Here is a 15,346-nt window from a genome sequence, read left to right on the forward strand (position 1 = left end):
GAGCTTCCTTCTGGTCACCAAATTTACTGGGGCTGAATCTTGGTCTGTTGAACGCAGCACTTTGTCTGCTTTGCTGCTCAGGGAAACAAGCTGAAATTATCTGTCATGGCTTCACAGGGCACTCAAGTTGAATCTCGGCAGTGCTATCAGTGGGTCGCGCATCTAGACACACAGACATTCCCAGTGGAATTGGACCTGCCACGACCCAGACCAAAATGAAAATAAGATTAATGCAGAAACGAATAAATGAATGTCACATATTGGAATGGTAGTAAGAAGCTGTATCGAGTTTGTAAGCCTGTTTCTCTTTATGCTTTTGTTCAGACATCCTGAATGAGCTGCTGCAGAGGGAGAATCGAGTCTTGCACTTCTGGACGATGAGGAAGAGGAGGTTGGATCAGTGCCAGCAGTACGTGGTGTTTGAACGCAGCGCCAAACAGGTTTGGCTCGCACTTACACATGCAGAGCTTCTCGCCTGCTCACGCACGCCATCTTTGTCTGTTTTTCCAGCTTTCCCTTTCCCGAGGCAGTGCCTCACACAGCTAGAGATTCATACCATGCTGTGGTGCCTTTTAATAAGCCTCTTCAGTGCTGTATTCTCATTAGGCTAATTAGTTCTGTCACCACACAGTCACTCACATGTGCTGCCTGTTTTTACTGACCACTTGTCTGACTGCAATCTCAACATCCTGAATCCTCTTGTGTAATGCTGAGATTCTGAAAGACACAGTCAGAAAACAAACAGCTTTTAATGTGTGTTGTTGAATTGTGCAGGCTCTTGAGTGGATCCATGACACTGGTGAGTTCTACTTGTCTACACACACATCCACCGGCTCCAGCATCCATCACACACAGGAGCTGCTGAAAGAGCATGAGGACTTCCACATCACAGCCAGGGTAATTTATGTTCTTTTTCCACATGCAAGCAGCTTTAATGTTATTTGGTAAAAAAAAAAGGCTAGGAAGAAAGGATTAGCTTAATTATACCTTATGTTCACACCGGCTGTTCTTTTGATCTAACTTCTCCCAAATCAAAAGGCTTGATAAAACATCTAAAACCTCTAGTGAAAATGCTTCTAACTGGCTTTTCCCCTGATTTTATTATGATGTTTTCCCAAGGTTGAATCTCAGCCATGCTATCGGACAGTCTGGCATCTGTACAAATGTCAACTGTTTATTCAAATTACAATGTTGATTTTATCAAATGTAGTGAAAGAAATTGTGTTAAATTCATGAACAGTGCAAAACAAAAGCATTTTTGCTAGTGACCCCAGACTTTTGGATGTCTTGATACGTTCACGTTTTCTTACAAACTCTATAGCTTAACGTGATCACTTTTTAAAAAGGTCTTCCAGGTGCAGATTGATTCACTATATGGTCAAAAGTATCTGGCCACCTGAACATGAGCTTGTTGGACATTCCATTTCCAAAACAAATGTTATTTATATAGCGTGACCTTTATTTGGTCTTTTCAGCTATAACAGCCACTCTTCTAAAACCCAGAATACCAGCGTTCATGAGCTTGAGCGATGTACCGCTGTGCCACCCAAATATACACTGAAAATAAAATCCATTTGCTAAATATTTGTTTTTATTTTCTGATATTTCAGTAAATTCGTTTCACTTTGCTGCTTTGATTTATGTCTTGCCCTGTTCACATGCTGGCATACTTGGTAATTTTTAGGGCACAATATGCACTTTTCTTTTGCTTTCTGTCTACAATAGCACACCCCAGAGTGTGTACATTATTTTCATGTGGTTATTATTAAAGCAATAAGCCACGAGAGGCCGTGCATTACTGTGATTTTAGCACGGGGATGACGTTTTTGGCACGACACGAAGCGGAGTGCCTAAAACTTCTTTCCCCGTGCTAAAATCATAACAATAATGCACGGTCTTGAGTGGCTTATTGCTTTTATAAAACGGCGGTCAACATAAAATATAATAAATACAACAATGTTTAATTCATAAATGTATTTATTGTGTATAAACTTACAATAAAGCATTCTTCCACGACGCAAAATAGTTCGATTAACAGTGTTGCTAGGCAACATGAGGGCGAAAATAACATTAACTTTTTCGATTCAGTGGCGTATTAATATGGAATGATGTGAGGTGGTCATAGGTGTGCGTTTATAGGGGATTTTACAACGGCTTCGAATGCGGCTCAGCCAATCAGATTTTAGGACCGGAACTATCCGTTTTATAATACAGTTTTAATTATAGTGCTAGTTTACATCCACCTACAATATGCCTCTTACCTATTACGATAAAGCACATCCTGATAGAATGCCCCAAATACACAAAGGAAAGACATCAAGTACACATGCCTGAAACCATAAAAGAAATGCTTACACAAGACAAAACAAAATATTAAATATAAAATATACTCACAATATAAAGACAAGATACAATAAACAGACTGAAACATACTGATCATGCCATAAAATGACACAAATTTGTGTTAAACATAGCATTAGCATAGCAAATCCAAACAAACGAACAATGCCTGTTCATGAGAGGTTTTTCATGGTAGTAAGAAGTCTTGTTTGCAGCAGATTGGTTAAAGTTACACCCATTGCACCTTCTTATACTTTAAATGAAACTCATTACACAGTTCAGCATGGTACATTTTCATGACTGGGTCTCTCTTATCTCGCTTAGCAAACCAAGGAGCGTGTGAAGCTGCTGATACAGCTGGCTGATGGCTTCTGCGATAAGGGTCACGCTCATGCAGCTGAGATCAAGAAGTGGGTGACAGCTGTGGACAAGCGCTACAGAGACTTTTCCCTGCGCATGGACAAATACCGCACCTCACTGGAAAAAGCTCTGGGGATCTCCTCCGACTCCAACAAAGCGGTATGTTTCCCCTGCTCTCACTCTGCTGTGAGCTCTGGATTTGGTTGTCTTCAGTGTTGTGAAAGTGCTATAAACTTACTGTTTGAGGAAAGATGGCACAGATGCCTCATCGGATATTACAGTGCAAACACTGCTGCAAAAGAGGTAGCTTAAGTTAAACCCTTGGTTTGAGGATATTGTACCATCCAAAGTTAAATCCATCAGTTTTTATACACAACAAAAAAAGAGATCACCATAGACTACCAATAGACAATGCAGATGTGCAGGATGAGAAGTGCTTTTATTGAATTGAGCCTTTGGTTTCTGGTATGTAGTTGCATGGTTTTTGGTGGAGCTCTTATTTAAAGGCTTTCTATAAATGATTAATAAATGTAATAACACAGTGCATTCACATATATGGCATTAGGCAGACCCTCTTATCCAAAGTGATCTTCAATTGTAACTGAATACAGTTCAAGTAATTAGAGATTATGTGCCTTGCCCAGGATGTTGCCAGCTTCTTAGTCTTAATTTTAATGCAAGTATTGAACCATAGGAAGCTGCAACAGGGGTGTTGGTAGGCGGTTTGACATAGGCTACTGACAGATGACAAAAGAATCAATCAGAAAAGGATTAGGCAAATGCACCATGTCTGTGGCAGAGGGCTACTAGAAAACATTTGCATTGTATCCAAACTCTGATCCTAGTGTAAGGAGATTTTACCAATTTTACCATTTTTATGAATGGCATTAGAAGCTGTTCTACATTGGACTGCAACAGTGCAGGTCTTAAGTGCTGCACCAAAGCTGTATAGTAATATTAGGCCTTAACTATAAAAATCGGGCTGCACCTCAGTGCCCCACAGGCCACACAAGTTCTACAGGCTGTGGGCTTTTCATTACTTAAATACTTGCTTACTACATATTACAATAATTCATGCTGGTGACAATTTATTGGAGCTGAAACATTGTGGCCATTCAAAACCATTGCTTAATGGTTTTGTTCTTGCATGTTCTCTTTTCCAGAGTAAGGACCTGCAGTTGGATATCATCCCTGCCAGTGCTCCTGGGTCAGAGGTCAAGCTAAGGGATGCTGCCCATGAGCTGAATGAGGAGAAACGCAAATCAGCTCGTAGGAAGGAGTACGTGTCTTCAGCAGTGTTATAATACTTTTAATTTTAAAATTATTTAGCATTTTTAATGTTACATTTTTGTTTTACGTTTAGTTTAGTTTGTTAGTTAATGGTTGTTTTTGCTTGTCTATGTAGCTGATGAGATTATTAGGTGTCCACATTATTTTGGCTATATTGTGTGTACACACACACTCATGCTTATATTTATATAGACACGTAAACTCTACACTTACAGTACTTGCAGTTGAAATGTGCTGGTTTATGTTTTTGCATGAGTGAAATTGGTACATCAGTACTCTTATGTTTTAAACATTATTTATGGCTCATAACATCTGTTTCTGCTTTGTTCTGCATTGTACTGTAATGTGTTTCTAGGCAGCAGGTGTTTTACTTAGAAATGATGATAAGTTGAGCCATGCATAAACCTGTCATAAGATATTATAAAAGATGTGTGATATGTAATTTCTTATCAGTCATTTTAATGAAGCCTTTAATTTTCACCTTTGTTTAACTATGCCTTTGTATTTCCTTCAAGTTTTATAATGGCAGAGCTGATTCAGACAGAAAAGGCCTACGTGAGAGATCTGAGGGAATGTATGGATGTACGTATAAGAAGTCGTTCCGTAATATCATTTCAGCATCATTGAAACAGTGTTGACTGTTTTAACATTTAAATACTTTGAGTCATTATAGCATCATAAAGTCTATATTTACACTATATTTCATTATGGTCTTTTTTTTCCAGACATATCTTTGGGAGATGACTAGTGGTGTGGAGGAAATCCCACCGGGTATCGTCAACAAAGAGCACATCATTTTCGGCAACATGCAGGACCTCTTTGAATTCCACCACAAGTAAGTTTTCAGGCATGAATAGGTCTCTGTTTCCAAGAATTTGGGTTATTATATTCACGTGAAACCTTTTCTTTTTCTCCAAGCTGGAAATCTAGATTACATCATATCCAAATCAAAACACTCTCAAGCCTGCACACACACACACACACACCGACAGTTAAACTGTGACTATATTTGCTATCCACAGGACGTATAGAGGGTGGTTGCTGCTTGTGTCATTTGTTTGGCAAATTGCTTGTGTCCAGGTTTAGAAATATTTGCACAGGGTCTGCCTTTGTACAGCAGTCCTGAAGTCAAGAGGGTTAAGGGCCTTACTCAAACCCACAACCTTTTGATTGATTATCCAGAGCTCTACCCACTGATCTACCACTGTTCCAGGCTTACTTATTAAAAATAAGTAGCCTCCTAATATACATTTAGTACACCACTTAAACACCGATCACCTATGATTGATTAAAACAATACAGTGATTGGCACTATGAAAGTACTCATTCGGTTACATGGGCTTTTTGCACACCTTGATTAATTCTGTCTTTATTCCTGGCAGTATCTTCCTTAAAGAGCTGGAGAAGTATGAACAACTTCCAGAGGATGTGGGTCATTGTTTTGTGACCTGGGTAAGTTTCTCATGAATGTATGTTGCAAATGCAAATAGATCAAATGCATTTCAAGTGTCACTAATACCCATTTAATTTGTGTTTTATAGGCTGACAAGTTTCAGATGTATGTAAACTACTGCAAAAACAAACCAGACTCTACTCAGCTGATCCTGGAGCATGCTGGATCCTACTTTGACGTACGAAGTTAATTCAGTAGTAATTTTTTCTAGTTGGATTGTTATTAAGACATCTTGGTTGCATTAAATGTGGATTAATGTCTCTGCTATTACAGGAGATCCAGCAGAGGCATCGTCTGGCTAACTCTATCTCCTCTTATCTAATCAAACCAGTGCAGAGAATAACCAAATACCAGCTGCTGCTCAAGGTAAACACCTCGCTGACTGCACTGTATCTCACGTGCAGACTAAACATAGTCTTATCGAAAAGCTATTTAAACAGGAATTTTTACAGTACTGGTGTGTCGCTACACTCTGTTTGTAGGAACTACTGACATGTTGTGAGGAGGGCAAGGGAGAAATCAAAGATGGTTTGGAGGTCATGCTCAGTGTGCCCAAAAGAGCTAATGATGCCATGCACCTTAGTATGCTGGAAGGTAAGATTATGAACATAATGAACAATGTATGCAGGCACCCAGGCATGTACAGGCTTTTTATTTCGGTTGCATATGGCCTGATGGGATTGTTACAAACCCCCAATCTGACATGTGGATCATGTCTTACCCATGTATTCATGCTGTGGGAAAAAACTACCTAGTAAGAGTCAATTTCCTCTTGGCAAATACTATACAAACTGCTTTACAAAAACTTTAGATTTTTTTTTTTCTTACTGCTGATGTTAAACTTGCATTTGCGTTTCTGCTTTACATAATTCAAACCCCTATAAGTTACACAAATCACATAAGGCTTCCTATTTACTGTGTATTCTTAAATAACATAAAATACCATTTAGTTTTGCGGTAAACTTATGGACAGCTAGTTATTTTTTGGTTACTTGTGTCCTAATGATTTCATACCAGTAAAACAAGCATTGAGGGTTTGACTAGATTAATTAGTAGGAAGCAGCATGTGTGCTTTATAAACTACTGCCAGCTGGATACAAAGAAAACAAACACTTATCTATTAAGCTATTAAACATGGGGGTCCAGATGGAACAGACATGGCATGTAAACACAAAAAATTTGGTCAAAGTTATGGGCAATTAAAGAGCCATTTATTCCTTCAGTGCAGCATTTATTAATATGTACTTCAGAGTAAATATAAAACAAACTGAAAAAAGTATTTAAAATGCCAGCTTACACACATCTGTTTACATGTTTAATAATATAATCTTGGACCAGCGCCGAGATTCTGAACTCCTCGGTTTGAAACTCGGCGTTGCCACCGGTCGGCTGGGCACCATCTAGTGGGCATAATTGGCAGTGCGTGCAGCAGACACATCTCTGCTAGGGCGGTATGACCGGACTATGTGAGTGGGGTCTTCAAATGCTGTGTAAGGACCCTGATTGGCAGATAGAGAGGCGCCTGTGCAGAATGCATGGGTGAGAAAGGGTTCCGCTAGGGGCTGCGTCTGGGTTGGAGGAGGCGTGAGCATCAATATACCCACCTCGACTGCAATTGGGGATCTCCCAACAGCGGAAGACAAATTGACTACGCTACATTGAGAAAATAAATGGGAGAAAAAGCATAAAATATATGTATATGTGAGTGCACCATTGGCACTAAGATGTATGTAGGCATAAAAGCAACCTTACTCCGTACTATGCTGCATTGTATTATGATGTGAAAAAGCTGCATTCATATTCTGATGGGATTGCTGTCTGACCTTAGGTTTTGATGAGAACATCGAGTCTCAGGGAGAGCTGATCCTGCAGGAGTCCTTCCAGGTGTGGGACCCGAAGACTCTGATTAGAAAGGGCAGAGAGCGTCACCTGTTCCTCTTCGAGATGTCTCTCGTCTTCAGCAAGGAGGTCAAGGACTCCAACGGCAGGAGCAAGTACATCTACAAGAGCAAACTGTTTGTAAGTGATGACAGCACCTTTATACAGCAGTTTAAAATGTACGGTTCATTATTTACAGGTTTGCACAGTCATAAACTTGAATTTCTGTTTGTGTGCGTGTTTAGACCTCGGAGCTGGGTGTTACTGAACATGTAGAGGGCGATCCATGTAAATTTGCCCTTTGGGTTGGACGAACTCCAACTTCTGACAACAAAATAGTTCTTAAGGTAATGTCTGTCAGGCTCTTGTGTTTGTGCTTACGTTTTCTGTTGTGCTTGTGTTTGGTTCAATAGCATGGCTGTGGTTTTAAGATCTGAGGTGGTTGCCTAGCTTTTTGTTTTGTTCTAGTTTCTCCTCTTTCTCCGCTGTCTCAGGCTGCTGTCCAGGCTGTTTCTATTTGCCCTTTTGCTCATGTGCCCTGCCAGTGCTGTTATATAAATGTTTGCATCTCTGAGTTCTAACCAGTATTGGTGTCTATGATTACTTGCTTTACTTAGTGGACACTGGACTATAAGCCTTTTGGTCATGCCATTTCAAAAACAATAATGTAGCACAATGAAATCTGAGCGCATCAGTCTTTAAAGCAATGCTTCCATTTCTCTCCTGGGCACAAAAGATTAAAAGAGATGTCCACTAGAGGGCATGACAGCACCGCAATGGTGTGTGGGGAAGGAGAGGGGGTTGTTTTTTTTAACAATCACAGCCTGGGTTTCAGCAGATTACTTGTGGGCTATATTAAGTCACTCTAGTCCACCCACTACAGGCCAGTCAAACATCTACACAGACATGATTGGCTATGTCTGAACGGAGATGGCCAAACAGCCTAGCCATTGGGAGATACATTTGTCAGTGCACAGAGCCAGTCCCAAGCCCGAATAAAACAAGAAGGGTTGATTTAGAAAGGGTACCCAGTGTAAAAACTAGGTAAAAGTTGGGTATGCAGAACAGAATGATCCACTGTGGTGACCCCTAATACTGGAGCAGCTAAAAGAGAAGGTGCCCAGGTGGCACAGCAGGATTATCCGCTAGCACAAAAGTGCCAAGATTCTGAGCTCCAGGGTTCGAATCTCAGCTCTGATACCCTTGGCGCCCTCTAGTAGGCACATTTGCTGCCTAATGCCTGCAGCGGACAAAATTGGCTTACATTCTGCTGGGTGGGAAAGACCAGACTAAGGGGTGGGGTTATCAACGCTGTGTAAGGACCTTGGTTGCCCAGGGTGCCTGTACAGAAGTGGAAGAGCGCAGAGATCAGGGTGTGGCTCTCCGTATGCGAAGTTGACTTCATGCGCAAATCCACTGAAGTGTGGGAGAATAAGAAGGGATTGGTGGACTGCGAGTGTGTGTCAGGCGAATATACACCCTCCTTGGACACTATTGGGGTCCCCAGCAGCGGATTGGCTACGTTAAATTGGGAGAAAAAGGAGGAAAAGTGAAAAGTATGGTTTGGGATTTAGCACTGTGTAGAGGCATGATTATTAATTTTTTTTTAAAAACATACAATGAATTTTCTTTAAAATGCTTTAAAAAGGTTTGCTATGCTTTTGTATGTAAGATTCAGTAGATTAATACAGATAGATCAGAACAAAAGTTGCCTAATTAAGGTGGCAGACTAAAACATTTAGTTAGCACACCTTAAATGTACGATAGCAGAGATAGCTGTTACGCACTTTATCAGCTTGTAACTGAGCAGTTACACCCTGTCTTACAATGTTATTTAATGTGTCATTTATAAAATACATCATTGACAAGACTGCTAGATAATGAACTCAGTGCAAGCATGCAAAATAAATAAAACATATGAAGGCGGAGTAGACTCTACATAAACCCTCTATAATGCATGATTAAACTGGCATCAAACTTTCTGTTGTCGGTCTGTCCTCAGTCACTTTGTTACAGTTCTATTATGTAATAAAAACGTAGTGAAACTGTCTTCTATATTTCAAATAAAGCTAAGTCAGGGATGCAAACATGGAGCAATGGTAAGTATAGCCCAGCACTGACAGTTAAACAGATTATATTAAAACAAAGTCATGTTTCTTAACCTGCTACGTTATGTTTTCTTCTTTCTCTGACAAACACAGGCGTCCAGTATTGAGAACAAGCAGGACTGGATCAAACACATCCGAGAGGTGATACAGGAGCGTACGGTTCACCTAAAGGGTGCACTAAAAGAGCCTATTCACATCCCCAAACCTTCCACATCCAAACACAAGGGTCGCAGGTACAATCCCAGGCCAGTGAAACCTTTTTCTATTTTTTTCTCTATGTTCATATTTCTGATATGCATTTCTGTATATACACCTCTATCCTGCAGTGTTTTTATTTGCAGCTCTTCACTTTAACATGTACAGTGGTCACGCTGTATTATTGCTAATATTTAGAGCAAGAATTTGCAGTCGTATGATTTGTCTGGCCTGTGGGTTTTTATTAGCTGTTTTGCTGTGTACAGAGATGGAGAGGATCTGGACAGTCAGGGTGAGGCCAGCAGTCAGCCGGACACCATCTCCTTGGCCTCGCGCACATCTCAGAATACACTAGACAGTGACAAGGTCAGTTCATTTTTTCCCACCCAACACTTTCTTCTCTTACTTGAGAAAGTCATATTTGCACTAATAATTAAACACTCAGTTAATTGTTTGACATGCCAGTAGACTATTAGCAAAATAACTGGTGCTTATAAACGAGACATACAGTGCCTAAAATGAACTGTTTCCACCCAGAGCAATCAGTTAAGCCAGAGATAAGCAAACACCAATAATAGCATTTAGTACCAGTGGTCAGAAACATATAAAAGCTTAACTCAAGTGTCTGTAACAAAGCTTGAGCTTGGACGCTGACAGATGGAAATAATCTTTTATTGTTGTGCATATTTTAAGTTTTCAAATAAATGAATTTTTAATTAAATTGATTTGTTTGTTTTTGCCAGGTTTGTCAATACAATTGATTCATTGGAATTAAATTCATGGCTGGCAGATCAACTCCATACACACTATACAGATTTGTACTGTGGAAGTTTGTTGGTACTTGTCCCAGTTGGTTGCTAGCTAAGCTATGCATTTATCATTTATAAACAGTAAAACACATTCAAATAATGGAATTTAATTCAGCCTTCTTGCTGACTGTTTTATTATTACTATTTTTTATTAAAGCAATGTTTGTTTGAGTTCTAAAAAGAGTTCTGTTACTGGCTAATACACAGATTTGTGGGTCAGAAAGAATGGATTTGCACTAGAGGTCTGCGTTCTGTTTGAGATTGTTCCAAAATCAAAATCAAATAAGCCTGACCATGGTTATAGTATTATGTTCCAATATGAGTCTACTTGTTGGTTTTTTGACCAGACAAACAGACACTACACTAGAAACAACCAATCAGTAGCTTAAAGATGTCTAACTGATTGAAGTGTTGTCAGCTGTAGCTTAGGAGATACTCCTTCCTTAAGTTTTGACAATAAACAGTAAGAAAAGCTTGAGTTACGCCCCAGTGTACCATGCTCGCATATTAGATCTAAAACTATGCATGTTGGCATCCAATAAAGCTTTTACATTGTGCCTTTATACTCAAATTTGCACGCAACTTTTCCGAACGCTTCTGTCATTTGAGAAGATCTTTAATGTTCATTAATACATGAATATTATTGCAGTCCTCTTGACCTTGCTGTATTTTTTTCTTTTGATTTCTCAGCTATCTGGAGGCTGTGAGCTGACCGTGGTTATCCATGACTTCATGGCTGGAAACAGTAATGAGCTGAGTGTGCGCAGAGGGCAGACGGTGGAGGTGCTCGAGCGGCTCCATGATAAGCCTGACTGGTGCTTAGTGCGCACAACAGACCGCTCGCCTGCTCTTGAGGGCCTCGTGCCCTGTGCCATGCTCTGCATTGCCCACTCACGCAGCAGCATGGAGATGGAGGGCATCTTCAACCACAAAGGTAAGCTGGGGAAAACAGACCAACCTTTACTCTGAGCAGAATAAAGCAGAGGTAAAACGTGAAAAGGAATAAAAAATGTAATGATAGTGTATTATATTATTACTGTAGTCTTGCTGAATTAGCTGATGACTTAACACTTTTGAGATTGTATGTTCTAGTGTATAAAGCAGTTTTGGATATTTTTGGTAAAACAGCTAGATAAATGTTGTTTTTTTACCACTAGCTAATATAATCTGTCTCTAGTATCATTTTATATTGACCTTTATTTCTTGTGTGTTTTCCCCTTCAGATACACTTTCAGTTTGCAGCAATGATGCCATCCTCCCTGGCTCATCTGCCACTCTGCAGCCTGGCCACATGATGGGTTCTCAGAGTTCTCCAGGCCCCAAGAGACCAGGCAACACCCTGCGCAAGTGGCTCACCAGCCCTGTGAGGAGACTGAGCAGTGGCAAGGCTGACGGCCACGTCAAAAAGCTTGCACACAAGCACAAGAAGAACCGAGCCGACGTGCGCAAGAGCGCCGACATCGGCTCACAGAAAGACTCGGACGACAGCGCTGCCACTCCGCAGGATGAGACCATAGAGGAGGTTAGGATACAGTCTTTCTGTTGACACTTGAATACTGTGCCCTGTGATGTTAAAATATTGATCTCTGATGATTGTGTGCAATGATTCTGTTTACAGAGGGTGAGAAACGAGGGTCTGAGCAGTGGCACACTGTCCAAGTCCTCTTCTTCAGGCATGCAGAGCTGTGGAGAGGAGGAAGGTGAGGAAGGGCCTGACTCTGTACCTCTGCCTCCACCAATGGCCATCCAGCAGCATAGCCTGCTCCAGCCTGATCCTCAGGATGACAAGGTAGGTTTCCTGAAGTAGAGTAGACTAGAGATATCAGATTGTTGCTAAGAGTGGGTGAATGAACATTTTTCTAGCCTATTCAGTATTATTAATAGGTAAAGGTGTTTGTGCACAGTGGATTTAGACCTTTTGACCTTTTGCACTTTGAGTCTAAGATTTAATTTTGAATTGATATAATTTGGCTATTTTAGCCATTAATCTTCAATTTATCATGCATAATGACAAGGTAAAATGTTTTTTATTAATTTACTTTATTAATTACAAACCCTATTTTTAAAAAGATAGGATGTTTTGTAAAACAAATTTTTTATTTAACTGATAGGGCGGCACGGTGGCTCAGTGGGTTGCACTGTCGCCTCACAGCAAGACGGTCCTGGGTTTGATCCCCAGGTGGGGCGGTCCGGGTCCTTTCTGTGTGAAGTTTGCATGTTCTCCCCGTGTCTGCATGGGTTTCCTCTGGGAGCTCCGGTTTCCTCCCACAGTCCAAAGACATGCAAGTGAGGTGAATTGGAGATACAAGATTGTCCATGCCTGTGTTTGACATTAAACTTGTGAACTGATGAATCATGAGTAATGAGTAACTACCTGTTCTGTCATGAATGTAACCAAAGTGTGTAAAACATGACATTAAATCCTAATAAATAAATAAAGTAAATAACTGATAAAAGTAGAAAGAAAAGATTTTCAGTGTTTTCACTGATCAGCTTTATTGAATTTTGTAAATAGAAACACATTTAGAATTTGATGCCCGCAACACACTCCAAAAAAAGTTGCGACAATTGTAACTGTAACAATTAGTGTTTTCAGTTCATAAACCATAAAGTCTTATTAATAGAAAAGGGTGATGGAACATGACATGATGTAAACACGCCTCGGTCCCAACTTTTTTGGAGTTTGTTGAGGGAATCAAATTCTAAATGTCTTTCTGTTTACAAAATAATTGGAAATCTTTTCTTTCTACAGTTAATCAAGGATCCAAAGAAATTAACCGATCACTGATTCTTTTTTTATTGCGTTTTACAAAACATCCCAACTTTTCTGAAAAGAGGGTTTTGTAGATCTAAAACTGAAATGTCTTATTTACAAAAGTATTCAGTACTTTGATGAAGCCCCTTTGGCGCCAATTACGGAAACAAAATAAGAACAGTTTGTAGGCGGGGCTAGCATGGTGGGTGCTATGTTGGCATAACTGGTAAAGTGGATGACTTACAGCAGCATGAGTCCATATTAAATCATGTATGTTCTAGTTTATATTGGCGAATTCTCTTACATCGTTGTCTAGATTTTTGATGTGGACAGTTGATACATTTGGTTATATAACAGGAAATCGTCCAAGTCAAACCTATTGCAGATCTTTGTAAGTACTTCTTACAATGTGGAATTTGAATGGACAGTTTTTACAGACTTCATCCTATTGTTTTCTCCAGCAACTCCAGCAAAAAAAGAACAGCTTGTAACACTAATTTGTTTTTTCTCTTTTGTTCTGTTCTTGGCTGTATTGTTTTCCATTAGCATTATGTTGATTTGTGTCCTGTCTTTGTTTTATCTCAGTTTCCATACCTTTCCATTTAACTTCTACCCTTTCTGGCCTCCCTCCCCTCATGTCACTTCTCTTTCTGTTCCCATACTTAAGCTTAGACACAGCACCTATTCCTTTGACATTTTCTTTGCATATTTACTTTGATCTTAATTTAATTGGATAGTAGATACATAATTAGTGATGCACAGTTTGAGAGATAACGTCTCTCCCATGGCCTCTCATGAACATGCACTTTAAGAGGCACTCTCACCTTTCTTTTTTTTTTAAATTCCACCTAGACACAAATCTGCTTGTTTCGACTTTAGCTAGTCCTCTATTTTTTGCTATTGTTTTTATACTTTTGTACTGACTTTTCTATTTGTCATTTATTTCTATGTATAGATTTTTCATATTCAATTAAGCATTACCAAGCCCAATTCCTCCTAATCTGAATTTTTTACCTTGGGGAATGGATGCCTCAGTCAGTGTGTGTCCTTACTTGAAAATAGCTTCAGAGTACTAGCAGGCACATACGCTGTGAAGCAGAGAGGAATTTTTGGCTGTATGTGAGCATGTGGGGTCACGTGCCTAATGACTCTGAAACTCGGAGAGCACCTCTTGTTCCAACCCCTGTAATAATCCCCCATTCCCCATTGCCCCTTCCCTTCCCTTCCTCTGTGCTTTACCCCTCATTATCCACTCTGGTGTCTAATTGGCCCGTAAAAGCTAAGCAGACCAGAGGCCAGTCCCAGACACAAATTGGAAAGTCTGGAAGGCACAGCAAGGGTGAGATTTTCTGCTGGATTTCACTCTACTTCTATGTCATGGCTTGACTCTTGCCGATTATCTGTACTTCAGACACCCAAACTTAAAGGAACATGCCATTGCTGTTCAGTATCATGTGTCTCACTTCACACCATCAGTAGTAAACCAATCATGGGATTAGCATTACGGCTTTCAGGATTAAACCTGCATTATTTCACTTAACTTTTGCTTTTAGTTTATATTGGACATTAAAGCACAATTCTGTTCGGCAATGTTTGATAGTGGTGTGCTGCTGAACATAATGCTCTTAGTGGAATGTTCCTTTAAAAGGCATGTCAATGTACCTGATGAATGTATTCATAACAGTTGAGCACAGTATCAAATGAGTCACTTAATGTTTTAGAATATGTTAATGTTAATAATGTTTTCTGTGCAGAATAGGATAAGGCAAATAAGAAAGCATGCCAAAAAAGTGTGCTGTAGTTATTGTTTTTTTTAGATTATCTATTGTCCACCCATAAAGTAACATTGCTCTAGAATCAGCTTTATTATACATGTATGTATATATGATTGTGTAAACATGAAACATGATGTTTTTGGTGTCTGAAAAACTAGGTGTATAAACATTCAGCATGACCGTATCAGGTGAAAAAAGTGTCACGTCTTACAGATTTGCATGATATTTTTTTATCAGTCATGATGAAGCCTTACGCATTTTTCTACTCACTGTCGTATCCACAGACATCATCCCGTCTTTCAGTCCGTCCCTCCAGCTCAGAGACGCCCAGTGCTGCAGAGTTAGTTAGTGCCATTGAGGAGCTGGTGAAAAGCAAGATGGTA

At 39.9% G+C, this 15,346-nt stretch overlaps 1 protein-coding gene across 3 annotated transcripts in view; it reads left to right on the plus strand.

The window, feature by feature from the left end:
• Positions 1–15,346, plus strand: part of trioa (trio Rho guanine nucleotide exchange factor a) — a 157,217-nt gene that overhangs the window by 127,363 nt on the left and 14,508 nt on the right. The window contains exons 17-35 of one of the 3 annotated variants that reach the window (XM_063013944.1): positions 325–440; positions 775–897; positions 2,665–2,859; positions 3,864–3,979; positions 4,506–4,572; positions 4,716–4,825; positions 5,373–5,442; positions 5,532–5,621; positions 5,717–5,809; positions 5,926–6,037; positions 7,272–7,462; positions 7,567–7,668; positions 9,391–9,420; positions 9,523–9,674; positions 9,891–9,990; positions 11,124–11,367; positions 11,657–11,955; positions 12,052–12,222; positions 15,248–15,343. In XM_063013944.1, coding sequence (XP_062870014.1) covers positions 325–440; positions 775–897; positions 2,665–2,859; positions 3,864–3,979; positions 4,506–4,572; positions 4,716–4,825; positions 5,373–5,442; positions 5,532–5,621; positions 5,717–5,809; positions 5,926–6,037; positions 7,272–7,462; positions 7,567–7,668; positions 9,391–9,420; positions 9,523–9,674; positions 9,891–9,990; positions 11,124–11,367; positions 11,657–11,955; positions 12,052–12,222; positions 15,248–15,343 — 2,477 coding nt within the window. The remainder of the gene's footprint in view (positions 1–324; positions 441–774; positions 898–2,664; positions 2,860–3,863; positions 3,980–4,505; positions 4,573–4,715; positions 4,826–5,372; positions 5,443–5,531; positions 5,622–5,716; positions 5,810–5,925; positions 6,038–7,271; positions 7,463–7,566; positions 7,669–9,390; positions 9,421–9,522; positions 9,675–9,890; positions 9,991–11,123; positions 11,368–11,656; positions 11,956–12,051; positions 12,223–15,247; positions 15,344–15,346) is intronic. The other 2 variants (XM_063013962.1, XM_063013953.1) reach the window with 2 other exon arrangements.

The sequence above is a fragment of the Trichomycterus rosablanca genome, chromosome 2 (assembly GCF_030014385.1).
Source record: "Trichomycterus rosablanca isolate fTriRos1 chromosome 2, fTriRos1.hap1, whole genome shotgun sequence".
Taxonomy (NCBI): Eukaryota; Metazoa; Chordata; class Actinopteri; order Siluriformes; family Trichomycteridae; genus Trichomycterus; species Trichomycterus rosablanca.